Source organism: Medicago truncatula, chromosome 6, assembly GCF_003473485.1.
Source record: "Medicago truncatula cultivar Jemalong A17 chromosome 6, MtrunA17r5.0-ANR, whole genome shotgun sequence".
Lineage (NCBI taxonomy): Eukaryota > Viridiplantae > Streptophyta > Magnoliopsida > Fabales > Fabaceae > Medicago > Medicago truncatula.
In genome coordinates this window covers 3,192,308-3,220,022 of record NC_053047.1, presented here as the reverse complement: position 1 = coordinate 3,220,022, position 27,715 = coordinate 3,192,308, and the positions used below count along the sequence as shown (strand labels likewise).

At 34.1% G+C, this 27,715-nt stretch overlaps 3 protein-coding genes across 4 annotated transcripts; 2 read left to right on the top strand and 1 right to left on the bottom strand.

The window, feature by feature from the left end:
- Window positions 1–702: 702 nt before the first annotated feature.
- Window positions 703–10,402, top strand: LOC25495284 (WD repeat-containing protein 38). Its single transcript, XM_013595490.3, has 8 exons — window positions 703–974; window positions 1,061–1,250; window positions 6,126–6,220; window positions 7,136–7,208; window positions 7,684–7,901; window positions 8,879–8,921; window positions 9,368–9,618; window positions 9,807–10,402. The coding sequence occupies exons 1-8, from the start codon at window positions 778–780 to the stop codon at window positions 10,210–10,212; spliced, it is 1,473 nt and encodes a 490-aa protein (XP_013450944.2). The 5' UTR covers window positions 703–777; the 3' UTR covers window positions 10,213–10,402.
- A 9,040-nt stretch (window positions 10,403–19,442) lies between these two features.
- LOC25495283 (AP2-like ethylene-responsive transcription factor At1g79700) lies at window positions 19,443–21,565 on the top strand. The gene is made up of 8 exons (XM_024785794.2): window positions 19,443–19,691; window positions 19,802–19,884; window positions 20,196–20,204; window positions 20,294–20,382; window positions 20,479–20,552; window positions 20,644–20,694; window positions 20,778–20,854; window positions 20,994–21,565. Exons 1-8 carry the CDS (start codon window positions 19,483–19,485, stop codon window positions 21,524–21,526), a joined length of 1,125 nt encoding a protein of 374 aa, XP_024641562.1. The 5' UTR covers window positions 19,443–19,482; the 3' UTR covers window positions 21,527–21,565.
- Window positions 21,566–21,631: 66 nt separating this feature from the next.
- Window positions 21,632–26,927, bottom strand: LOC25495282 (uncharacterized). Of its 2 annotated transcripts, none has more exons than XM_013595488.3 (2): window positions 24,693–26,927; window positions 21,632–21,650 (listed from the first exon to the last, which is right to left on the bottom strand). In XM_013595488.3, the coding sequence occupies exon 1, from the start codon at window positions 26,795–26,797 to the stop codon at window positions 24,776–24,778; it is 2,022 nt and encodes a 673-aa protein (XP_013450942.1). In that variant the 5' UTR covers window positions 26,798–26,927; the 3' UTR covers window positions 21,632–21,650; window positions 24,693–24,775. The 2 variants fall into 2 exon arrangements, with proteins under 2 accessions (XP_013450942.1, XP_039690933.1); XM_039834999.1 differs by lacking the exon at window positions 21,632–21,650 and adding an exon at window positions 23,279–23,631.
- Window positions 26,928–27,715: the final 788 nt, after the last annotated feature.

Here is a 27,715-nt window from a genome sequence, read left to right as displayed (position 1 = left end):
AAAAAACTCATAACTTCATCATAACTCTATGTTACTAGGACCTCATTAGTGGGATCTCATTCTTTTAAAAAAGGTGACAATTAGGCTATCCATGAAAGAATGATGGGTAATTTACCTCAATCAATACATATTAGCCACATAAGCACATATTTATGAACTATCTTAACCCCACAAATAAATTGTTCATTTTAATTGGTTGGTGGGTAAATTACCCACCATTCTTCAAAGGTAATTTAGAAAAAAAACCTTTAAAAAAAGAAAGGAGTAAAAAACTCATAACTTCATCATAATATTCCCCTCAACAACATCGACATTTGTACTGATACCCCCCTCTCTTAAGTAAATGGTCATAGATTTTGTAGTGATACCAAAGGCACTCTCACGGTGCGTTTGATTTGCTAAAAAATGAAGGACATGACAGAACAACTCTAGTTGTTCAGTGTTTGATTTGTATAACTGTGTCAAACTGGAGGCAAGGGACAGGACAAAAACTCATATTTTTGTCCCTTACCAAACCACAACACAACTTTTTCCCACGTATAAGTTGTCTAAAATACCAAAATAGCATTTTGTCCCTCAAAAATCATATAAAACAAACAATTATTCAATGTCATAAATTTTTTTTTATCATGTGCTGTTCTGCTTTGTGTTGTGTTGTATTGTTATGTCCAGTACTTACTATTTTGCAAACTAAAGGCACCAAGTTTTTTCAATTCATCTTTCTTCTTCGTACACCAAAGAAAGAAAAAAAAATCATCGTTCTTAGACGGCACCACCATGGCCGCTTCACCACCACCGTCACCGTCGCAGGCACCGCCGTATCCACCGGCGACAAAAATTACCGATCTTGACTCCGATTCAATCGCTCACTGCGTCGTGAATCTAACCCTCCACGACGTATGCAACTTAGCAAAGACCTCCACCGCTCTCAAACACCTCGCTTATTCCGATCCCGTTTGGCATAGCTTATTCAAGTAAAAAATTTCAAATCTCTTCAAAATTCCAATTCTGAATTCAAATTATTCAATTGAATTAATTGAAAATGTTTTTGATGTTGCAGAAATCGTTGGAATCGAGAATTACCGGATGCGGCGGCGGTGCCGGCGAAGGAACTGTACATTTCTAGACACACGGATTTGCATCAGTTCAAGTTTCGTGATCCTTTTGTAAGAACAGTTCATTTTGATGGACGTGCTTCTAAACCTTTCAACCATTTGATCCTTCATCATAACAATGTTTTCTTTTCTCAGGTTCGTTACTTCTTTTGGAAGTGTAAAATTGATTTTAACGTGTTTGTTTGATCTCGAGTAGAATTTATTTTGCATTGATTATAACTTGAGTTTGTTCTGTGATTAAGTCTGTAAAATTGATTTCGACTTAAAGTGAGTTGCAGATAAAGTGATTTGTGTTTGGATACATTATGTAAAAGTGAGTTGAATTATAAATTTGTGTGTTAGAAACTTAGAATCAACTGTAGAATAAAAAACGACAAGTAGTAGCTTCAAGTATAATTGCTTTTAGTCCCTAAAATTGATTTCTAGAGTTACATAGTCAATTACTTTAATCCCCATGGTTGGTCTGATGCGCGAGTGTATTGTGTGGCAGAAGGTGTGGATACATGTTTGCTACTAGCTAGGGTAACGAGAGATGAAATTTGATACAGAATGAGAATTCAGAGTGTTTTTTGTACTGAACATAGCAAAAGGCCTAAAAATCAGCAAACTACTATGTCAAACCGTTGTTTCATTCTGCAACATACAAAATATATTATATAAGTATTATAGATTTGTTATGGTCCCCTTGAATTTTGATTCGTAGCTCCGCCACCGCATAAAACTTGTGAGACGATTTTGGAGAGCTTATAGAAATAGCCTATGATATGTCCATTATTTTCTCAAGCTCTTGAGAACATGGCTTATAGCTTATATCAAAGCAGTTTGAATCTACTTTTTTTTGGCTAAATTGCATTTTTGGTCCCTAAACTATTTAGGTAATATCGCTTTGGTGCCTTAATTAAAATTTGATTTATTTTGGTCCCTTAACTTCTCTCCGTTACACATTTTGGTGTTTTCTGTTAGTTTTAATTCAAAAACGTTAGGTTTTCTTCATCTTCATATCATCTCCATCAACCTTCAACAACAAGAATCCCAGAAAAATTCCAGAAGAAAATGAAAAAAACCTAACGTTTTTGAATTAAAACTAACAGAAAGGATCAAAATGTGTAATGGAGAGAAGTTAGGGGACCAAAATAAATCGAATTTTAGTTAAGGGACCAAAGCGATACTACCTAAATAGTTAAGGGACCATAAATGCAATTTAGCCTCTTTTTTTTTTTTTTTTTATAGAATTAGCTTATACATGCAATTTATATAACCAATTATTCTATGAGTGCTTAATTAAGTTGTTTATCTAGTTTATTCAAACAGGGCCAAATTATTTTATTGAGTTCAAATGGAAATAGAACTTTTATCTTGTTTGGAGCTCTGTTGTCAATAGCAGCCGAACGCGGCGCGGAGCGGCCAAAAACAACAAAGCGCGACACAGTGCTCCAACGCTCCGCGTTTGGAGAAAGCGGATGAAGCGGGCGCAATTGTGGGCAAAAGCGGGCGCGATGCGGGCGCTTTTGACAACCCTGTGTAAAATACTAGATTTCCCTTCATTTAAAACCGTTTTAAGGGTCATTTTTGTAATTTTCAAAACCCTAACTATTACTCTTCTCCACCAGAACCAAATACACAGCCACAAACTCAACTTCTTCATCGTACCAACAAAAAAAATCCATCTCCTCGTCTCATCATCTCAGAACCCATCTTTGTTCTCCTCTCTTCATCTCTTGATTTCAGAATTTGTTAATTTGTCAATTTGTTAGTTGTTAATTTGTTAATTGGGAGGATGAACTTGTTAATTGTTAATGTTTTGCAGTTTTGTTACTTTAAGCTTTAGAGGCTTAAAGTGTCGGTTTCCTTGAATTTTATTAGTATTTTTTGCAAATATGTTTTATGTTTTGCTCAAGACTTGTGACTTTTATTTCAAATTAGGAATACTTCATGAATTTTGAGTAATGTTTAAGGTATCTTAGTAATTTTTTTAACAGTATAGTATTTTTATATTAAATATATTAGTGTCCGCGTCACCGAAATAGCGCCCGATACGCGCCCGCACCCCGCGCCACGTCAATTTTTGGGGTGGCCGCGCCGCGCCGCATTTCTGCTTTGACAACAGAGGTTTGGAGTCATTTATTTGAATATATCTACCGGCATAAGCACTTGTGAGATTTGGGAGAGCTTATAGAAATAACTTATAAAATGTTTATTAGCTGCTTTTAGTTTAATTCCTTGAGGATAGCTTGTTCAAACCTGAAAATTGCTTATAGCTTATATGAAAACAATTTGACTTTATATTATTTTTTTGCTTATACAGAGCACTTATATAATAAGCCCTTATGCTATAAGCTCTTAACTAAGTTGTTTATCCACTCCAGTTTATTCAAATAGGGCTAGATAACATAAGTAATTGAGTGAGTATATTTTATTGAGTTCAAATGGAAATGGAACTTTTATCCTCTAGTGTATATGCTAGAAGAAGTTACAAAATAGTAGAAGGGTCTCACACTGCTACTAATTGAGACTGAGTAAAATAAATGGAAATGAAGGGGAAAGAGGATAGCATAAATAAAATAGGGATAGTGAGTTTATTTTGATTCTCGATTTTACTTTTCATGAAATTGGTTTCTGCACGTATTATTTTTCAGTCTTGGTTCGTTCACGTTTAGTCCCTTACCGAGGATGTTTTTTTCACACTTTTGGTTCATTTTAAAGTATAACTTGAAAATTGTGGGGACCAAATTTGTTAAAAATAAATTATGGAGTAAATACGAGTTTGAGAAATTAGAAGACCAAAACTTCATTGAAGCCTTTTTTAAAAACAGAACTTGAAGTAAAAATATAGATACATGATATATGAAAAAATGTGCGTTAGGTTGAGTTTGCTTAAATAGGTTAAGGATTTATTTAGAATGCATAGATGGTGTAAAAATGTTTTGCAGAGACATCAAATCACATCTCACCATGTAGATAGATACTTGTGCTGCTATTTTAGGAATAAGACATGATACCACCTGAGATATTATTGAACCCACGTTCAAACAGTTTTTACCCTCTCTGCACATAGATATTAAACTCACAGTTTAATTAAGTTTTTTTTTTTTCTTTCAAAAAGTTATTTATAAGCAACAAAATTAGAAACTTACTCATACAATTAAGTGTTTACTTATATGTTTTAATATGTCATGAAATAAGTGAAGTAGATAAAATAGTCACAAGGAAGGGGGGGTTTGAATTGTGACCCTTTAAAAATTATCCTGAAACTTAAAAATGATTCTCAAGTTGTTTACTTGGAATTATGTTAACTTTCTGACTTCAGAATGTTCTGAAGTTCATAAACAAAATTGTTTAATAAAGTATAAGTGTAAGTGTGTGTTGTGTATACTGTAAATAAAAGAGTATAGAGAAGAAAGAAAGAACACACAAAGAGTTATAGTGGTTCACCCAATGTGGGCTAGTCCACTCCCCACAATCCTGTGAGAGTTTCCACTAAGATGCTTGAGATAACCTCTCAAGTCCTGCACCTTACAATCTTGTTCACCTGAACAATTACAATCCTGTATTCTCTAAGCCTCAGCAGGCTTGCACCTTCTTGCTAAGTTAACCACTTAGACTTTTACAACCTTTGCTCAACCTAACACTTTAGGACCTCTAAAAGCTAGATGAGACTTTGTTACAATTTATATGGAAGTTGGATGTTTGTAAAACAACAATGGAAGAAGAAGAGGTTATCCTACAGATAACAAGAGTATTGATTTGCACTAAGTTGATGAAAGACTTAGAGATTGATCAATTTCAGTTTGCAGAAGCTTCAAACAAAATCAGAGTTGTTTTCTTGTATGCTTTGCAATGGTGCAAGTTTTGCTAAGGCCAAGCCCTCTATTTATAGAGTCTTTGGGCTCATATAGCCGTTGTAGGGTGTCCAATGGTGTTATGCCATGTGTCCTGGGTCCCACAAGCTTTAACTTGAAATTCTGGGCAAACATTCTGATCTCTGATGAACATCAGAATGTTGTTGTGTTCATGATGATCTTCATCTGGGTTCATCACGTTCTTCATTTGGGTTCATCATGTATGAATGAACACATGAAGTTCTGGGCTATGCATATGCTTTTCATATGAATTTCTGGACAATAACCAATGTATGGACTTTTCTTCATACATCAGAATGTTCCTTTCCCAGATTTTGTCTTGGAACCGGTGCAGGAGGATTTAGTGGGATTCTGCATCTTCATGCCCATGCTTTGAGAGATTGTGTTGTCCTTGTTCAGTACCAACTCTCAGACGTGTCTATTTCTTGTTGAAGATGACAGATTTGCTTTTGCTTTTGCTTTTTGCTTTTCACCTACTGTACTGTTCATAAAGTAAGCATGAGCTGAGCTTGAACATTCTGATCATCAGAATGTTCCATCTGTTTCACTTGGGATGATTTGTAAGACTATCATTTGATGTAATCAAATCCTAATAGTGAAACAATGATGAAGAGCAGTAAAACTAACATCTAGGATGATATTTCCTTGTGAAATATTCCTAGTACATCAATGTTCATAGTCTTAAATGAACATTGAATTCCTTCTTTGACATAATCCTTGTATATGCCTTTATTTCTTGATTGATCCATGCAAATGTACTTTCCTGGACATATACCCATGTCACATGTGCCTTGCATGACTTTTGATCAAAGTTCTTGAGACTCTTGGCTTTTTTAAGAACAACCTTCTGATCTTCGAGCAACATTCTGATCTTCGAGCAACATTCTGATCTAACATTCTGACCTCAGTGTTAGATCATGAATTCAAATGTCCTTTGATTTCTTGATTTTTGGTATGATTTAAACCTTGTTCCTGTCTTAGTAAAACACTCAAGAGCACAAGTTAAATATCAAGGAGTTAATCAAAGTCCATTAATTCTTTAATCATATTGGTTTATTATCTTTAAAATTAATTAGGGATTTTGCCTCAACAATAAGCCCTTTCAATGGTCTTCTTATCTGCCTCTTTGCATTCACTGAATGTTGACCAGGGCTCAGATGCAGGAATGATAATTTTTGATGATCATCAAGATACAGTTGCCGTCCATAAGATGAGTGGTCATAACGCAAGAATCACTTGTATGAGGTAACCTGCGTTGCATTTTTTCTTCTTCTCATTGATAGCGAATCATTTGCTAATCAATGTGCTTTATTTGATTCATAAAATAATCTGAATGGACATATAATGCTCCAGATGTTTATTACTTAATTTTGAAACGTACTTTAACCTCACTTTCTGATTTTAACAAAAGGTAACACACTTGCTGAAACCAAACTTTGTTACTTTCTTCCTATGTGTAACTATTTATCAATGTGCCAATGGAGAAAACAACCCGTTGCACCACATGATATTAAAGACTTGGAACCAATTAGGTAGAGCCTTGAAATTAAACAATACACATCACGCTTTATGGTAATGATTTTCTATTTGATTGTTAAAACATTAAAACATTGGATACATCTACATCTAGAGGTAGTGATTAGCTCATTGTTTTGTTCCGTGAAAACTGTCATTTGATGTTCTAGGTTGCCAAAGTAGAACCTTAAGTGAGATGACATTCAGGCTTTTGTCAGGGAAGTAAATGGCTGCCCATGTCGTTGTAAATATGTATAACTATAATTAATTTATTTTTTCAATGCCCAAAAGAAATATATTTTCTGGCCATGTAATTATGAATTACATTTATTTTGTAAAATCGGAGCTGAAAATTAATCGTATGAGGCAACATTTTCAATTGAAGGTTGCAGAAAATAGGGGTTTGTTCAATTTCTCCTATGATATTTGACAACACTTCACTGAATCGCTGTTGTGGAATAATAGCTTTTGTTCAAATTCTGCTACGCTATAGCCAATCTTTGACAACACTAATATTGCTACTAACATTCTTAGAATTTTTATCTGTTGAGTTTCAAAAGTCAAATATATTTTCCACCTACAGACTATAATTTCATGAAATTCATGGGTTTGCTTCATCTTCTGAATTAAATAATCAAACTGCAGGCTGTTTTCCCTGGGAGGGCAAAATGTTTTGGTTACCTCAAGCTGTGATCGCACCATTCAACTGTGGTCGAAGGTATAGCTTAGCTAAAGCAAAATTGTTGGGACCCTCATGTTTACATAGATGTTCATAATTATGTTGTTCACCAGCATATTTAGCATTTTCTTAGTAGAAAAGGTGGAAAGTAGCGAGGTGGTTAATGAAAATTGGGACTGACGGAAATACTATAACTTTCACATTTTAATGCTTGGTAGAGAAGGGGCATGATATGGGATATTTTAACGCTATATGTAGAAAATATCCCTTTTTCTTTGTAGGATCAAAACTAAATAAAAAAAATACCTGAATTTGTTTTATATTAGAATTTAATTTTATATTGCTTGTGTTGCATTTCAAGTGTGTTCAGGATTCTACGTAACAAACAAAACTAAAACAGAAAAGAAAAAACATTTTTAAGATTGGTGTGTTCATTCACTTATGCTTATGCATGATATTGTTTATGTCATGTGTCTTATTTTATGTTCAGCGTTTCTTCATCCTTCCTTTGTAGGGTTCTAATCTGCGAAGCTTGAAAGGTCACAATGGTCCAGTGTTGTCACTATCAAATAAATTATTGGGAGAAGAAGGCAGCAAAGTCTTGGCAAGTGGAGGAGAAGACGGTACTGTTCGACTATGGTCCCTTAGCGCAAATGGAAAAAGAGTGAAAAGTGCTTTGAAGGCTACACTCTATGGACATGAAAAACCTGTAAACTTTTTGTCAGTTTCCGGGTATGAATTCGCCTTACACTGTTACTTTCTTTCACCAATGTCATGCTAAAATGAAATGATGGGCAGCATTTATATGAACAAATTGCAAATATTCTTTTCTGTTTCGATTTCTGGCTGGTTATGTTTTGACTGGATAGTATCTCAAATGTAAACAAAAAAACTACCTCAGACCTTTTTAATAAATCAGTTATTATCATTTAATTTTCTTGTTGTAATTTAAATTATAATTGCGTTCTCCAAACTTCCTTTCAATGGATTTTGTTTCATGAGAATAAATTGTTATTGAGATATTAATCTCTAATTAATTGAAGGTATTTTAGGAATGATCACCATAATAAATGGGGTAAGATGATCACAACAAATTCATGTTTCAGAGATTAGCGAAGTTTTATGGTGGCCATTTGCATATGTGTTACTGTTTGTTAAACGATCCATAAGTTAGTTTAGCACGCTGGACAGTTTAATCAGTTGAATCTCTGGATGTTTCGTAACATTCCAGATAAGGCAACATATGTATGCATCTTAAGATCGTTAAATTCTATGAGATCAAGAGTTAACTCGATAATTTAACAAGAATGATCTCATGTCGAAATGTTAAGTGGAATTTATCGTATTTCATTTTACGCTTGTTTGTCATGATTTTTCTTGTAGAGATATATTTGACTGAAATTTTACCTATTTTATAAAGTAAAAGAATTTATTTAGAAAGGAATTATGTATATTTAGCATTGAATGCTATTATTCGCTCATTGATATCACATATCAGCACTACAAAGAAAATAGAAAATAATTTACTTAACCAATTGTGTTTGGTAAGTTCTATATAATATAATTTGTCAACAAATGAGATGTTATGCATGTTTAACACGTGTCAAGTGTTTGTGCACTATTACTCCTATCATTTAATGCAAGTACTAGTCAGTAGTCATCATCTCCTTCAACTATGATGATCGATCATTCATGTTCTCATTTTTCAGGCACAAAACTTCGCTTTTGGTGACTATCTCAACAGATTCTAAGGTTTTCTCTTGAATTCCTGTCTTTTATGTTGTCGTGTTAGTTTACTTGTCTATGTACCAGATTTATGAATTTTTTTATTTATTCTTTGTTAATACTTTGATCGTGGGATAAATTTGTTGAGTATTTATAAGAAATAGTCAACAAATTATCTCTAAGTGGTATCTCTCTCATAATTAAAAAAGGTCTTTGAAATTCATCTTAAATAACTTCAACAGTTTTCCTAGTTGAGCCCTGGAAGCTAACCTAGCTCTAGAGTGTGTTATCTTTACGTGCTAATTATTTTGTTGATGAATTGAACGTTTATATCTCTCCAGCAGTATTATCCACATACTATATGATTAGTAGGACATATTTGGCTTCAAATTCTTGACATGGATTTTCTTCCATTTCAATGCTTCTGTTATGATTAAGCACTATAATTGAAGCATTTTATTCGTCTATAATAGGTAAGGGTTTGGGATACAACTGCATCATCATCAGGTCGCTCGTCCTGTGTGGGAATGACTAATGTTCGTGGTGCAACTGTAAACATGCAATGCCATGAATCATTGGTGTATGTGGCAGCTGGTTCCTCTGTCACTGCAGTTGATTTAAGGACAATGCAGAAAGTTATCACAGCAGCCGTCCATCAATCAAAATTGTATTCATTTGGCGTAGTCCCCTCAAAATCTTTAATTGGCACAGGTGGTGATGGCAGGTATGACTGTTTGGGAAGCAACTTAATTATTGTTGCCATGCTAACCATATAGATTACTCCTCTCTGTTCCTTTCGAATTGTCGATTTTTTTAGGACATATTTGTTCGTTTTTTTTAGCCAAATTATATGTAGTTTAAACTTTATATGCATTTAATGGATCAACACTTGCCAAAACTATTATGCTGCAGAGCAATGCTTTGGGATATTAGGAAAAATCAAGAGCCATTAAAGCCAGTACCGATAGCCGAGTTAGACGGACATTCTGGACCAGTAACTCGTTTGCACATGGATTCATACAAAATAGTTACTGGTGGACCTGATGATGCTTATGTAAATGTATGGGAAGTTGAGACTGGTGTACTAACAAATTCCTTTCTTTGTTTTGATGAGGAAGACATTGGTGGTTCTTTCTGTGATGACATGGTTGTAGATGGCTGTAGAATTGTCACTGCTAGTAATTATAATGATGATTGGGGTGTTTTTAGCTTTAGGGACTTCGATAATGCTACAATTCCTGCTACCAAACTAGAAAATGAACCATCTTCAAAATTTTGGGGTTCTCAGTCTGATAGTGATAGTGATAGTGATGAATGACATATGAATAATCTTTGTGGCTCCCAAATGATATATAGATCAATTTATTTATTTCATTTGGTTTATATGGCATTCTTGTATTTATGTTTAACCTATATTATAGAGAGCAATTTTCTTCAGCTTTCTAAAAAACTACAAATGTTTTCTGAAGTGTACTTTTGGACGGCTTATTTTCAAGATGGTAGAATACAATCAAAAGTTTGTGTAAAACCCGTTTGTACTATCAGTCTATAGTTATTAAACTTTGAAGTTTGAACAGAATGCTAACCTATATTCAACTGATATAAATTTGATGACTTGATTGATAATGTATAATTGAAAATATTCTTTAATTTCTCAATAATTTTACATATTAAAATGACATGTTGCGGAAGTAATCATCTTGATCCTTGAATGTGAGATATACTCCCTCCATCTTTAAATATAAGTATTTTTTGTAATTTTTCACTTATTAAAAAATATATTTTATAGTTTCATCAGGGATGGATCATCTCTCTGAATTATTTAATTTGAAAGAAGTTTTTAGTAAACTAATTGTATCTTTGGAGAGGGGCCAAGTCAAGTTTGACTAAGTCAAATCTCTCATTATCATGCTACATAATAATCTCACATATATAGAACATGCATTTTCTTTATTCAAGTACATTCAAGCCACACCAAAGTTAAAATTGTTGACCATAGATCATGAGAAATTCTCTCACATTAAGTGCCTAACTAATGTTTGCTGATCCCAACTACTTGCCCCACGGTTAATCCTTTGATTTTTGTGTGAAGGTCATGCATACTTTTATTTCATCCTTTTAATATGATTTTAAATCCCTTAAAATCAATTGAATGCCTTAAATTCATACTATGATTTGAAAAGAACGATGAACCTTTCTCTCTTTTTGTTACATGCACACACGTCCCATCTCTTTTTCTTTAACTTGTGATCACGCCACCACTTTTGCCATAACCTCTTGTTCATCCATTCATACCATGTTTGAGTGAAAGGGAAGATCGTAGGTTATTCTTTCATTATGTCATTCCAATCAAGGCCCTAATCGTAAGCTATTTTCTATGAAGATTTAGTTTGATTCTTTGTGAGACTCCAACCAACCTCTCCATTTACCTTCATTTTTGTGAAACACCTAAAGGTGGCACCTTTCCTATTCCTTAGTCTACTATTATTTTTGTTGTGTTCCTACTATCATAAGGGTTTTGTTAACGAGTGTGTGGGGTACTCTTTAAATATTTTAAAATAAGATATTATTTTTTTAAGAAAGTCAAATATTTTAATTTTTAATGAATTGATTAGATACATTTTCAAAAAAAAAAAAAAAAACTAACAATTTAAAACCTTCATTAACATTTCTCATAACATATTTTGTTCCCTTGAAGTTTTTCAACCATTGTTTGTGCGAGCAACTCGCGGGACTAACATTTGCTATTAGCAATTGAAAAACAATCAAAGGTAATGGCGGTATTAAATACAAGGTTAAAATATGTTTTTGATCCCTGCAAATATAGCGAGTTTGAATTTTGGTTCCTGGTAAAAAAAAAATTGAAATTCATCCCTGCAAAATTTTTTGTTTTTTAAAATAATCCCTGGACCCACTTTCGTACTGATTTGGCTCATTTTTGCTTATGTGTTACTTGCTGACTGTACTGACTTGAACACGTGGCACACACATAACATTTAACTTATTTTAAATAATTCATAACTAATTTTAATAAAACTAAAAAAAAAAAAAATCTTCCAAATTACAAAAAATTGTAACCATATTGTTGTCCAGAAATTCATCAGCTCAATCTTCTTATTGCCCAAAATGCATTAGTTCATCATTTTGCAGCCTAAAAATTCAACTTCCTCTTCACCACTCACTCATACTCCTTATCTCAAACTCAAGCCTCAAACCCAAAGGCACTCAACAACACATTCACACCTAAGCTTCATCATTATTAATGTAAATGCTAGTTAGTGGCCATAGTGCTAGTTTAATTTATTGCATTAGTTAGTGGTGGTTGTACAGCTTATTGCATTAGTTAGGCTTAACTATATATCTTCCACTTCTGTTACAATACATGTAAAGTATATACACTTAGATGTGCCTCACTATTCTAATCACTCAATAATGAAAATTACTTTCCATTTATTCAAAGTTCAGTGTTTTAATATGATATCAGAGCAATTGCTCTGGTAGCCATTGTTCATTTTTTTCCTGTTCAATTTTCGATTCAATTTCTCTTGTGTTTCGAATCAATTTTGAGTACTTGATCATAGCTACCTACACTGATTTCTCTACCAATTCTGCAAATCCTTATTATCTTCATCCGAATGAAAATCCGGCTGTGATTCTGGTTTCTCCTCCTTTGGATCACAAGAATTATCACACCTGGTCGAGATCCATGCAAATTGCGTTGATTTCGAAGAACAAAGGCAAATTCATTGACGACACTCTTGTTAAGCCGTCGCCTCTTGATCCTCTTTACTCTCCATGGATTCGATGTAACACGATGGTTTTGGCTTGGATTCATCGCTCAATTTCTGAATCAATTACTCGATCTGTTTTATGGATTGATTCTGCAGCTGGAGTTTGGAAGAATCTTCGCATTCGATTCTCTCAGGGAGATATCTTTCGCATATCAGATATACAAGAAGAACTGTATCGATTTCGTCAAGGTAATCTCGATATCTCCGATTACTTTACCAAATTGAAAGTCTTATGGGATGAATTAGAAAATTATCGGCACTATTCAGATTTTTGGATCATAAATTCAGGATTAAAGATCTTGGAAAACTGAGATATTTCTTAGGTCTGGAAATTGCAAGATCTGACACTGGGATCTTTGTCAATCAAAGAAAATATACACTTGAACTTCTTCAAGATGTTGGTCTACTAGGAACTAAACCTTCCAATATTCCTTTTAATCCTACTACTAAGCTCTCTAGCACTGATGGTGCTCCTATGGATGACCCCTCTTCTTATAGAAGACTTATAGGAAGGCTTCTTTATTTGACACATACTCGACCAGACATCAGTTTTTCCGTTCAGCATTTAAGTCAATTTGTTTCTAAACCTTTGGTCCCTCACTACAATGCTGCCATGGGCATTCTGAAGTATCTCAAATCTGCTCCAGCCAAAGGCGTATTTTATTCTGCTTCTAGTCCCTTGAAGATTAGTGCTTTTGCTGATTCTGATTGGGCAAGGTGTCCTGAAACTAGAAAGTCTATTACAGGATTTTGTGTGTTACTTGGTTCTTCTTTAATTTCTTGGAAGTCCAAGAAGCAAAATACTGTCTCCAGGTCTTCAACAGAGGCCGAATATAGAGCTTTGGCCTCATTAACTTGTGAACTTCAATGGTTACAATACATTTTTCATGATTTCAAGATAGCACTTTCAGATCCAGCTTCTATTTTTTGTGACAGTAGGTCAGCTATTTACTTATCTCACAACCCTACTTTTCATGAAAGGAGTAAACACATCGAGCTGGACTGCCATGTGATTCGCGAGAAAATTCAATCAAAGCTCATTCATTTGCTACCGATACCAAGCACCTCTCAACTGGCTGATGTCTTCACTAAGCCACTCCAACATCCTGCTTTCTCGTCTTTCATGTCCAAGTTGGGTCTATGTTCTATCCATAGTCCAACTTGAGAGGAGATATTAATGTAAATGCTAGTTAGTGGCTATAGTGCTAGTTTAATTTATTGCATTAGTTAGTGGTGGTTGTACAGCTTATTGCATTAGTCAGGCTTAACTATATATCTTCCACTTCTGTTACAATACATGTAAAGTATATATACTTAGATGTGCCTCACTATTCTAATCACTCAATAATGAAAATTACTTTCCATTTATTCAAAGTTCCGTGTTTTAATAATCATCTTACCAAAAAAATCATATTCCCTTTTCTTCTTCTTTAGATTCAAACCTAAGTCTGTCTCAACACCTCAAAAGCATCGACAAATAAAACCCAACATGAAGAGAAAGAGATTGGTTATCAATATTCACTATACAACTTTAAATCTCATAATCTGGACAAACCAAAACAAACCCAAATTAAATGGCTTAAAAATTGTATCTTTTCTAGGTTTGACATGAAACAAGTAACAATAAAAGTAGAAAATCCAAGAAAGTCACAGGTGAAAAACAATGGTGCCGTGATCTCAAGCTCTCACCGAAATCCGACACGTATGCTATATCTCACCGAAATCTGGCACGCACACTGATCTACTGCATTTGGCATTGTTGACAACAAATCAACAATGGAGATTAGTTGGGTTTTTGGGCCGTTAGTTTTTGATGTGGTGATGATACGGAGGTGGTGTGGAATGATGGGAAGAAAAGAAGAAATTATTGCAACAACTTCTTCATGAACAATGGAAAAGGAAATTGAAAGAAAAGAAGAATTGTTTGCAATTGGATAAGTTTGCTTTGAATTTCATTCCCAATTTCACAATGATATGTTGATTGCTTTTCTGAGCTTCTTCTTTAATTGAATTAATAAATCAGAACTTATTTTCATTTTAGTTTCTAAATTATATAATAATTTGGAATTGCCACGTGTGCTATACACAGTCAGCAAGTGACATCTAAGCAAAAAGAGCCAAATTATCCAAAAAGTAGGTCTAGGACTATTTTAAAAAACAAAAAATTTTGCAGGGATGAATTTTAATTTTTTTTTACTAGGGACTAAAATCCAAATTCGCTATATTTGCAGGGACCAAAAACATATTTTAGCCTAAATACAATAAGGCTAAAATATGGTTTTGGTCCCTGCAAATATGTCTCGTTTTGGTTTTAGTCCTTGTAAATTTTTTTTGTAGTTTTTGGTCTCTACAAATATGCCTCATTTTGGTTTTGGTCTCTGGCTCCACTTTTGTGATGATTTGCACACGTGACACATGATGTCTGAACCCATTTATTAGAGAAATAGTCTCTGCAAAATCTTTTGATTTTGAAAAAGTGCAGGGACTATTTACAAAAACAAAATATTTTGCAGGGACCAAAAACAACAATTTTTTTTACAAGGATTAAAATCAAAACGAGACATATTTGCAGAATAAGTTGGTAGAATCACAGGATATTTACAATAATGTAGTCATAGAATCACAGGATAAGTTGGTAGTAGAATTGTTGTCTTAATAAAAGGAGTAAACTTTAATATAAATAAAAAGATAGAAAATAAATTTTTGTGGCATTTCATATGGTGTGAAAAAGTCTCATCTTTGTGGACATTTTGTTGAAAGTTTGCTCGTTGTTTTGAGAAAAGATGGTTGATGAAAGTTTTAAAAGAAAGTTGGAATTTTAAATCAATTTGATAAAAGTAGTGATGATTTAAAAGAATGTATATTTCAAGTGTGGTGATTTATTATTAAGTGTTAAATGAGAAGATTTGTTTTTAACTGAAAAATAGGACAATGAGGTGATATACGGACCATGGTTTCAGAATTTTATTTATTTTATTTGTATTGAAAATTTAATTTTTATGTGGTGAGTGTTTTACGATATGATTATATTTTGTGGATTATAAATACCGACCCCTTACAACCAATATTTTAGATACCAAGAAGGTTTTTCAAGGTTGATGGTGATTAAATCAATGAAGCACACACGGGAAAAACTTTTATATAGGAATGTTAGATGAATTATGAAAAACTGATATGTCTTCTTTTTTTTGTTAGAAAAGTGAAAGTAAGATAGATTTTAGTCAATTCATAATAGTTTTCCCTGCTGAGCTGTGGAAGCTAACCTAGCTCTGAGTGTTTTGTGTTTACGTGCTAATTACTATGTTGATGAATTGAACATTTATATCCCATTACTTGTTTTGACTATGTGTTAAGATAAGAAAATGGCTTTCCTATAAAAAAAGATATATAAGAAAATGGCTTTATTTGAATGAAATATCATGTTATGTTATGGTAAGCTTAGTTTGTTTTTTAAGCCAAATTCTACTTTGTTTATATGCATTTAATGGATCAATACTTGCCAAAACTATAATGCAGCAAAGCAATGCTTTGGGATATTAGGAAAAATCAATGGCCATTAAAGCCAGTACCGATAGCAGAATTAGATGGACATTCTGGACTAATAAGTTAACGACATACATTAATGTAATCATATGTGTTGATGTCAGACGTCGATATGTGTTGGACATCGAGACCCATAATCATCATAACTTTTACTGCTATGGTGGTTGTTTATAATGATAATAATAAAAAGTTAGGGTGGGTATTTCACTATTTTGCTTAACCATTTTTTTTTTGGTATTCTGGATATAGTCGTGTTAGAAAGAAACTGTTTTTTTTTTTTTAATGAATTATAATTTAGTGGATTTTATGACTAACACTTTCTGGATGGAAAATAATTGATCATATCATATTATTCCAAAACAGATTAAATTTAAATCTCATTTAAACGTGGGATGTAATGGTTTTTTAGTGGTATTTTTTTTTAACCCTTGTGAGTATTTTGATTATAAACTTTATACAATAATTTATGGATTAAATAAACTCTGTTTTAAAGATAAATCTATATTATTATTTTTTTGACAAATAGATCTATATTATTTCTTAACTGATCTTGGGATTTTTGTTTTTTGAAGGCTATCTATACTTGGGATTAGTGACTTGATTATAAAGAGTTTCATTTTCATGTCATTTTACTTCTTTTGATATAAAATTTTATCAAGAAAAGAATCGAAATTTCCATTTCAATTTTCTATTTGCTATCCTTTTTTTTTTAACCGATATCTCTATACTTACCTACAGAAACTAATTCATCGAGTCAGATAGATCGCAATGAATGACAAAACTCTTTTAAAAACTTACATTTTTTAGTACGATTTATACCTAAAACCTCTTATTAAACTCAAAAAAGACCTTTTATCATATCATCTATGTGTTCTTGAGTAATTTCTATCTTTTTTTCTTTCTTTCTATAGATTAGCATTCATCGCATTAACAAGATCATATACATGAAGAAAAAAAAAATTAAATGAAAAAAACATGACAAGTTCCCAGCTGTCTTTTTTGGTGATGATCGGGGTTTAAATCTCAAACTTTACATATATTATGCATTGTCCATATCAATTGAACTAAGCTTACGATGACAGTTTCCAGCGGTCTAGTAATAAATGAACAATATGCATGAGTGATAAAGTGGGAAACCCTATTCATTTGAGATACCGATGGAGAAACAATATACTTCTGCCTGCAAGATTACAGTGCAACGATTAATCCAAGAAACTGTAATGACAGTAGAATATATACACTATTCCCTTCATTTGTTTTTAATTCTTAACTTAACAAAAGAATTAATAAGTGTTATTATCAAATTTTTAATGTAATATTAATAATTTTTAAATGTATCTACTAACTAATAATACATAAAAACTTGAGAAGATTAATTTAGTAAAATGTATACTCCTGTCGTTCCACAATAACAGTCACATTTCATTGTTCAACCGTACATATTAAGAAGTTGATAAAAAGAGAATAATGATAAATATTTCCAAATTTGCCCAATTAACCTTCTACCTTTAATAGTTCTTGATTTCTCCTAACCTACTATCCTAAAACATTGCTATGCAGCATTAAGGTTTGGCAAGTGTTGATGCATTGAATGCATATAAACTACATATAATTTGGCTTAACATACAAACAAATTTTAATCAAATGATTGAGATTTAGGGGTTAATAAGTTCTACCAAACAAATAATTGTTAAGAGAACTCGAGTTCGATTTTTGGTAGAACATTTTTTTGCCGGATTGAAGAAATCCTATCTCACAAGAAAGTGTTGGCAGATCAGACTCAACGAGAGTTGAACTTACGATCTTACAGATGAGTCAACTCTTTACTAAACAAGTTAACCTTTTGTTGACATTTTTTTTTTAGTTTATGTAGCATGATCAAATGTGACATTCATAATAAATGGTGTCAATGAAAACCAATATATATTTAAAATTAGATTATATCAAACCTATTTATTGACGACCAAAAAAATCATATAATATTTATGTATCTTTTCATGATATGACAAGCACTCTCTCATGCATTTTTGCTTGCAAACAAAATATAAACGACAATATGGCTGTATTACTGTTTGTGGCAAGTCGTGTATGCTTTGGTTTTGAATATTGTAACAATTTGTTTGGCTTTCAATAAATTTTAAACATCATTTTCAGAGCTTATTATTCTCCTCAAGTATATACCACTGAAATTAGCTTGTTGCAACTCTTATGCTAAATAACTATGGAAATATTCTCTCAAAAAAATAAAACTATGGAAATATGATTATTTTAAAGAAACCTTGTTAGAGAGAAACATCAAAACAAGTACACAGTTGTAGATATGAATATTGGCAAAGTGTACATTTCTTAACTACGACAATAACAACAATGTCTTATCATATTAGATAGAGTCAACTATATGGATTAAAAGACGTAATAATGTTCTATCATATATTATATATTTATCTAACTCATTTATTTATGGAACTTTCTTTACAATTTATTTTATAGTTTTATAAGTCTTTCTTTGTCGTAAGTGATTTGACTACCATCTATATGATCTATTTTTTTCACTCCATGATCTATAGATTTTCTCTCTACATATGTCAACCATCTAAGTCATGTTTCTACCATCATTTTTACGATAGGTGTAATCCCGGATCTTCTAAAAATACAATTATGTCTATTAAATAAATGTTTCTTTAACAAGTGCAATATTGATGGTTCATTCAATATGGCTGTGTTTTTTATTCATTGATTGAAGAATAAGAGTAATTTTTAATATTGACCTTATATCTATTAAATTCATTTTTAAAAACAATAAAAATTAACCTATGGAATTGTTTAGAAATATAAAAATTAACTTTTGGAATTGTTTAGAAATAAATTTTTGATTTGCGTCACGAGGTTGTCTGAAGTCCTCTTATATTTATTTACTCAAAGAAAAAGTCCTCTAATATATTTGAAAAATGCAACATTATTTAAATTATACATGCACCAATGTGAAGTAAATTAAATAAACTTGGGCTTTAGGCTAGCAAACAGGACAACATTAATTTGTCATTGAACTTCCATGTAATCATCGTCCCCTTGTTTTTAACTTCAATCATCAATGTAATAAAAAACAAAAACATAACAAGTCCAAAACAACTAAACAAGTATGTATCCTTAAGAATGCATACATACATAGTTACATACCTAGACAAGTAGTAGGTCAAGGGGATATAAGAAGGAAAAAAGCTTTCCCTAAGAGGTAGACACAGTTCATTGGAGAAATGGAAATGATGATGAAGGAAGAGAACGAGAGAAGGAAACTCATTTCCATGGCAGATGATGATTTTCAAGTAATTTCGAAGAGACGACGAAGAGAGCCTCCCTCGGCGGCACTTACTTTGGAGGATAAACAAAGTCAGAAGCAACAAATTTGTCAAAATTCTACTACTAGCACCACAAAGAGAAGTTCAAGATTTCGAGGTGTTAGCAGGTTGTAAAGAAGGAACTCCTTTGCTCTATAGTTTTTAATAGATATGTCACAAGCATAAACTTTTTGGCTCTTGTTTTTCATTTGTTAATAAATTGAATTTAATCAAACAGACATCGATGGACGGGTCGATATGAAGCTCACTTATGGGATAAACTCTCTTGGAATATGACCCAAAAGAAGAAAGGGAAACAAGGTGGTGTTACTCCTCTATGTTCAGTTCTATAGTGCCGCTATAACCACTATTTGAAAACACTGCACTAAATAGCATATCATAAAACGATATCCATTTATTCAAATTTTGCTATGATAACCACTAGTTTACAACACTGTTAAACCTAGACATTCACATCAACCGATTTGTTGTTTTTCGTATTCATTGGTTAATCCTTTCTTTTCTTGGAAAATATATATTTTCTTTTTTATCAATTCTAACATAGAAGTGTGTTTTCATGATCAACCTTTGCCTTTGGAATGTGGATTGGAATCGGTTATTGAGACCAACAGTTTATCTTGGTAAGCATCTCTATTACAAGCCTAATATTTTTTTCTTTTATTACTGTTAATTACAAAGACAGAGACAAATTATCTATCAAATATCACAGGGGCTTATGACGATGAAGAATCAGCAGCCAGAGCATATGATTTAGCTGCACTAAAGTACTGGGGAACAATGACCGTCACCAATTTTCCCGTATGATATTTGTTACCTAAAAGTAATAGCACACACATCTTTTACTAGATGCTTACAGGCGGAATATTCATCCAAAGTTCGCTATATTTCCAACAGGTCTCAGATTATGAGGAACAGGTTGAGATAATGCAAACTATGACAAAAGAGGAGTACTTAGCAACCTTAAGGAGGTAAGAGTATCATGTTGCTGTTCCCTATTATCAGGTTAAGAACATTATCACATCCTCTTTCACTCTTTTGTGACACTTTTCCATCTTACAGAAAGAGCAGTGGATTTTCAAGAGGTGCATCAAAGTATAGGGGTGTTGCAAGGTGATAAATATGATTATTGAATTTATAGGCATTCAGAGTTATTGGAGATGAAGATAATTACTCATATAATTGGTATGTTGCAGGCACCACCACAACGGTAGATGGGAAGCACGGATCGGAAGGGTTTTTGGAAACAAGTATCTCTACCTTGGCACCTACAGTAAGTTGAATCTCCATAGCCCATTATAGGGCTACAAAAACATGACAATTGACATACACAAACATAGATGTACTTCAGTCATTTAATTAACCTCACAGAACATCTAGTTAACCAAATCTATGTCCTTCCCCAAACATAGGCACCCAAGAGGAAGCTGCTCGTGCTTATGACATAGCAGCCATTGAGTACAGAGGGAGTCATGCTATAACAAACTTCGACTTGAGTACTTACATGAGATGGTTAAAATCTTCAACAGAAAATATCTCAGAAACAAAAGTTGAAAAACTGGAAGTACCAGAGTCTCAGGCAGCGGCATTTAAATCTAACTATTCTCCAATAGAGGGGTCCAAAACCTTGGCCCTCCACAACGCTACTTATAATTCAGATTATCTGAATTCCGCTCAAAAGTATGAAGTCTTTGACAATAAAACATACCAAATGTCCAACACCAAGTCTTCTTCTTCTCCCACTGCACTTGGGCTACTTTTCCGCTCTACAATATTTCGAGAGTTAGTTCAAAAGAATTCAGACATGTCTGGAGATGAAACCGATTGGGAAGACACAAAGGATAAACAGCCACTGACAGCAGCAGCAAGTGATGATGAGTTGGATGGGATCTTCTGTGATGGAATTGGGGATACCTCTTTTCTGAAACCCCAATGGACACCTTAGAAGTGCAAGAAAGAGACATGCACTCAATATTTTGAAATGGCTAGATTTTAAAGGAGAAGTGTCAGCCTTCTAAGACAAGGTGAACAAGTGCTAGAGAATTCACAGCACCATCATTGAAGGAAATCTGCAGAACAATAATCAAGGAAACATGTAGAACAATAATTGTGTATTCCTCTTTTGTAACATTGAATTACTTCTATGCAAAGATCTTAATAACTTCAGTTTCAGACTAGAAAATAAAAATCTACTTAATAACAAGATCTAGCAAGACAAAAAAGCACCTGCAGCTCATCTAAAATCAAAACCTTTGACCACATGTTTTATTGCTCATCTACTTCTATGCATTACACTTAAAAGATAAAAACGCAAGCTTTTATCATGAAAATGCTGAAGCATCGAGTTTGACCACTCATGATATCTGCACTGGCAGAAAAGAATTCTATCATTCAATTTGAATTTAATTTCAACCACCAAAGCTAGGAGGTTGAAAAATAAGATAGTTGATTACTAAACCACATATATAGTTATTCCTAAGCTGCAAGCCAACGTTATCCTTCGTAAAAGAATCAGAGTTACTATAACTTCCTTTTCGTTTATGCAAAAAAAAAAAAAAAAAAAAAAAAAACGAACCTTAAAATTTTTTAAAATCAAAAGCATAGATGTAAATGATGAATTGCTGTTTGTACAACTTCAGGATGAATAATGTTGAGGCGCCATGCTATGAAAATTCTTATAGCCTGTTTGGTGCAGAGTTTTTCTACCCACGTTTTCTGTAAAAGCACGGCAGAACCCACTTTAACCCAAAAGCTCCAATTGCTGGCTTTTAAAAATCACGGCAAATTTGCTTTGGAAATCCCCCAAACTTGTTTTTTTGCTTGCAAACTCCATCCCAAACAAGCACTTAATCTACTCTAGCATGAACTCATTAAGGAATAACTAATAAGAAACCACATATTTTGAAGTTAATCAAGCTTTAATCATAGTCATGACAAAACGTAACACACTTGATATTTGATGGAATCTGTCATCTAAGGTCAAGAGTGGAAAGTTTGGCCCAGGGTATGTAAACGCAAGCCATAGTTAACAAATAAGATCTAGCCCAACAAAAAGGCACCCACAACTCATCTTAAACCCTTTGACCACACATTTTAGTGCTACTGCTAACAAATCATGTATGACATATTCGCAACCAACCAGTAATACATAGTAAGGTTTCTATGTAAGACTTAGGCAGTACAGATTTACGCCTACCTCTACCCCAAAAGCTAGCTTAAGTGGCCAAGATCAGTCAAACCATATAAGGACTACTTTGGTCTCATGTCTGTGTGAACTAGCATCTAAAGCATGAACAAATGTGGGAGGAATGACAGAGATATTAGTCCAATAACAGATTAGCTTGGATATCATCTTAGACTTTGGACTTCAAGTCTAACTCATCCCAAATGATGTGAAACTAAGAATCGGAGGTCCTAGTCATCAAAAGCTAGAGTAAGGATCCTCTACATTGCGAAATGAAGATGTCTATTATAATTATTATAGTTTATAGTTCATAAAGAAATTAAAGGCACATATTTCCAAAATTTGTAACATTAATTAGACATATCACCAAATTCATAGTAATGGAGATGTCCCTTTCGTTTAACAAATGGAGAGGCTAGGATTGCCCAAATGCTATAATGACTACTATGGCCTTATCTCTAGTTGACAAGATCTTTGGCGGCAGGGACTAAATATGTTTTTACACCCCCAGAATAAATAATAAGCTGTTTTTCATTACAATTGAGCAGTATTCAATGTTTCCACCAATAAAAACCAACAAGAATAATTGAAGATCAACTTGTGTAGTAATTTTCAAGGTCAGGGAGAAAAGGTGCTGCCATACATGGTATCCAGGTTAACATGTTTTAACAGATGCAATCATACAATAAACATTACTCACTGCAAAATAGGAATTCAGAAGAAAGAAAATGTTTGTATGTTTCCACCTTTGGCACATAAACCTAGTAGTGCATCTTTCTAACACTTGAAACTTAGAGGTGCAAAAGTAAGGCTACAGGCCTTCTTCATGAAAATGCCAAAGCATTGAGTTCAACCACTCATGAATTCTGCACCGGCAAGAGAATTCTACTATTCAATTGGAATTTAACTTCAACCACCAAGCTAGGAGGTGCAAAAATCAGGTAATTGATCACTAGACAACAGATACAGTTATTTCAAAGCTGCAAGCCAAGCTTGTCCTTCACAAAAGCACCACAGTTGCCATGTATTTCCTCTTAGTTTATGCAAAACTTATGAACCTTAAAATGTTTATAAATTTAAAGCATAGATGAAGAAAGGGGAGTCATTTATAAATTATACGTAAATGCCGAACTGCTCTTTGAGCAATTTCAAGTTGAATAATGTTTTGAGGCACCATGGCATGAAGTTTCCCAACCTACTCTAGCACAAACTCATTAAGGTAAAAGAAACCACAAATTATGTAGTTGATCAAGCTTCAATCATAGTCACAACAAAACATCACACAATTGATATCTGATGGAATCTGTCATCGAAGGTCAATAAGTTAGAGCATGTGTTTTTTTCCAAGTGGAACAGCATATGACGCAGGACAAACTGGGTCACTTAGCATTGAACAATGGGTTGTGTCGCAATTTGAGTATTGTAATTTTCAGTCATAATACTGTAATTCTTAATGTGCTGACTGTTATGGTACAGTCGCACAATGCTGTTCATTGAAATTATTTTAGACAACTACAATAAATATATATACCCTAGTAAGTTGTTGACAATCAAGAATTTGACTTAAACTCCGATTAAAGGGATCTAGTGAATTTTACAGGGGACAGTTTCATATTTCATTGACAACAAAAAAGCTTCTAATCATTGTACCCGGTGGTAAAACAGAGTTCCAGCTGTCTATCATTTTATTTTTCTATTTCTCTTGGTGTTTACAGATTTAAAGCTACGATATCAAATCTACTAGTGTTATGCTAATACTACTCATTCATGCCACATAGAAATGATAAACTTATGTTCTCATCATACTTGAAAAGGTAAGAAAAATTCCTAAAAAACTTGATTACAAAGAACAACTGAAGTACGAAAATGGCATGTTGAACAAATGTGAATCATTCGAGCAATTTAAACATCAAGTTCATCAGCATACCTCTTGTATAATCATACACATGTTCTGCTTTCTTAAACTCATACAAACATCTGTCCCGCTTTGCATAAACATAAGAAAGAACGTCAAAATTGCTTCCTTTTATTCCTGAAAAGTTTATCTCGCTTTGCATAAACATAAGAAATAGCAATGAAAGCCACGGCAGAAGTTGAGACTGAAAACCATGGAAAGGGAGGATCCTTAAAGCATGTGAGTGACGCTTCAATTTCTTGCGATGCATGATACACAATGGAGTGAATGGCATACAGATCGTGATCAGAAGACCTCAAGTAAAACAAAGCCATCTCATAATCCAAATGAGACAATGCAGACACCGCCTTGTTCAGCTTGTACTTGAAAAGGTTCCATCTCTGAACAAACTCAGCGTGTTGCTTCGGCTTGAGCAGATTCCTATCCCCACCGTGCGTCTCCAGAGACTGCAAAACATCATGAGCACTCGAAACACTATAATTCAACGACGTCAACAGAACATTCCTCTTAGCAGCATCCTTCTGTACAAAAGACAACGACGAAATCTGCGAGAACGGGCCAAACGGAGTCTGCCCCATACTCCAAGTATAATCAACCAAAGTACTATTATGCAAAGGACTCCAATTCAAATGCGTCGGCGAAACCCCCCACATACTCTGCAAAACCGATCCAACAATCGGCCTCTCAAGCTCCCTTGTATGCACAAAAACATGCCGTCCATTACAACTATAATCACTCACCGTCTGCGTATTCCTTGTCCTAACCGCAATCACCATATCCTTAAAAGCAACACTCTGATGATACCGATCCAACATCAACAACGACGTATAATCCAAATCAAAAACATAAACGGGTACAACTCTACCGAAATCCTCCTCTTCAGGTATCCCCGCAATCTTCCTCATCTCATCCCCATTATCAGACAAAATCTGATGCAACCTCTTAGAATCCAAATACTCACTCACAATCAAAGTATAATTATCAAACAAAAACCTCGACGTATACGAATTAATCGACTTAGAAACCGCAAACGAACAAATAGAACACTCATCATACTTCACCTCATAAACCCTAAATTCCAATTTCTGATCCCTAAACAAAACATTACCATCCCTAAACCTTTTCTCAATCAGTTTCCAATCCAAATCCTTCTCCTTTTCATCCCCACCATAAACATGAACAAATTGCACCACAAGCTTCTCATCAAAACCTACAGGAATCCTCAAACTAGGAGCTAAAAATGTCTGATAAGAACTCATCACAATCGACGCGAGATCAGCCGAGATTGAACGATCTCCCTTCGGCCGACCGTTCAATGTCGCGAAGGGATGAAACTCCCCTCGCGGAATTAATCCATCACCGGATATCGCCGGACCGTAATCGACCGGTCCGGCGGACAAATCAATCCAGAAATAACGATTTTCTGAATTCCAGAAAGTTCCAAGACAGTTTGTGAAGCCTGGTGAGGAATTATCAGATGAAGTGGAGGTGTATGAGTAAGCATAAGGTTTAACAGTTTTTGTGATAGGATCGATTTTAGGTTCGGGGAGGTTAATAAGGTAAAGATGAAAACCGTTAGGTTCGGGAGAGAGAGTGTTGAAGTGGTTTTGTATGATTTTGTCGATGGAGGAGTAGGGGAAGGAGAGGAGTGAGGTTCGGAGGGAGGTAGGGGTGGTGACGTGGAGGTTAGTTAGGGTTTGGGTGAGGGTTTGAGTTAGGGTTGGTTGAGAGAGAGTGGTGACGTGGAGGGTGTGGGGGAGAGAGAGAGTGTGGGAGAGGGAGAGAGAGGGAGAGATGAGGGAGAAGGAGGAGGGAGATTGAGAGAGGAAGGAGGAGAGGAGAGAGGGAGTGTTGACGGGGAAGGTTCCGATGAGGTGGATTGTGAGGGAGATTGGGAGAGATGGGAGAGAGAGGGAGAGAGAAAGTGGGAGAGAGGAGAGAGAGGTTTTGATTTGGGAGGGGAGAGTGGTGAAGGTGTCGGTTGTGGCGGAGGGATCGGTGTGGGATTGGGTTGTTAGGTGGGAGTCGAGGCCGATTATTGGTGTTGCGGTGGTTGTGGAGGTGGTGGTGATCAGCACCACCAGTGTTATGAGGATTAAGGTGGTGGTTGACGGCATGGTGAAGGTGGTTATGGAAGCATTTGGGGGTTTTGGGTTTGAGCGGGTGTAGTGAAGTGAAGTTCTGGAAACGATGAATGGTGAAATGAAATGAACGATGTTCTTTCTGATCTTGGAGTAACGTGGAATAGGTGAGTCAACTAGTAATAATAATACTATAATATAGCAATTTTGTTTTAACATAATGTTTTGGATTAGTAAAAAGTAATAATTAATCATCTCTAAAAAAAAAATACAATATATTATTTTTGTTGGTAGTGACAATGTATTCTAATATGTAGGGGTCAAAATTCGAATACTGAATTTTCCATGGGTGAAATGCTAGCCATCAGTTATTTGATAATCACTTGTGCTCGATTATTTGGTTTAATCGAACAATCATTTGCTAATTACTAATTAATTTGTGATTATAACATTAAGCGAACTTTCGTGATTCCTTCTCACCTTAATTAAATTTGATGTTATAGTTTAGCTCATGTGTAAGGTAGTCCTATTTTTCAAACTAATTTGGCTTGTTTTATCGATATTGTTGAGACTAGAAACTAATATAACAATGGAAATGCAACGAATTAACTAAATATCTTCTTTAAGGACAAAGTGTTAGATTATAGTGTAACATGAACAACTATTTTCTAAGTTACAAGTGCACATTGGTGACTCCATCTCAAAGCTTAGAATTTTTTCATTCATTGGAACAACAAAACATCAAATAGGACTCAGAAGCCATTGACAGTAAAATAAAATGTCTAGCAGAAATACTCAAAATGGAAAAAACATCAAATATCTGTAATATTCTCATTCATTCATCAATGCACCATTTATATTGGATACAACAATTCAAACAATAGTTGCAAGGAATTGAAAAATTGCAGGTAAAATGTAACCTTTTGATTGCAATAAAATATGCCTGTTACACAA

Excerpts from the sequence above, each read along its gene's own strand:
- LOC25495284 (XM_013595490.3), top strand. The coding sequence starts at position 778 with ATGGCCGCTTCACCACCACCGTCACCGTCGCAGGCACCGCCGTATCCA. Across the intron at positions 7,209-7,683 it reads CCATTCAACTGTGGTCGAAG|GGTTCTAATCTGCGAAGCTT; the intron begins GTATAGCTTAGC and ends CTTCCTTTGTAG. Across the intron at positions 9,619-9,806 it reads GGCACAGGTGGTGATGGCAG|AGCAATGCTTTGGGATATTA; the intron begins GTATGACTGTTT and ends ATTATGCTGCAG.
- LOC25495283 (XM_024785794.2), top strand. The coding sequence starts at position 19,483 with ATGGAAATGATGATGAAGGAAGAGAACGAGAGAAGGAAACTCATTTCC. Across the intron at positions 19,692-19,801 it reads AGATTTCGAGGTGTTAGCAG|ACATCGATGGACGGGTCGAT; the intron begins GTTGTAAAGAAG and ends TTAATCAAACAG. Across the intron at positions 20,695-20,777 it reads AAGTATAGGGGTGTTGCAAG|GCACCACCACAACGGTAGAT; the intron begins GTGATAAATATG and ends GGTATGTTGCAG.
- LOC25495282 (XM_013595488.3), bottom strand. The coding sequence starts at position 26,797 with ATGCCGTCAACCACCACCTTAATCCTCATAACACTGGTGGTGCTGATC.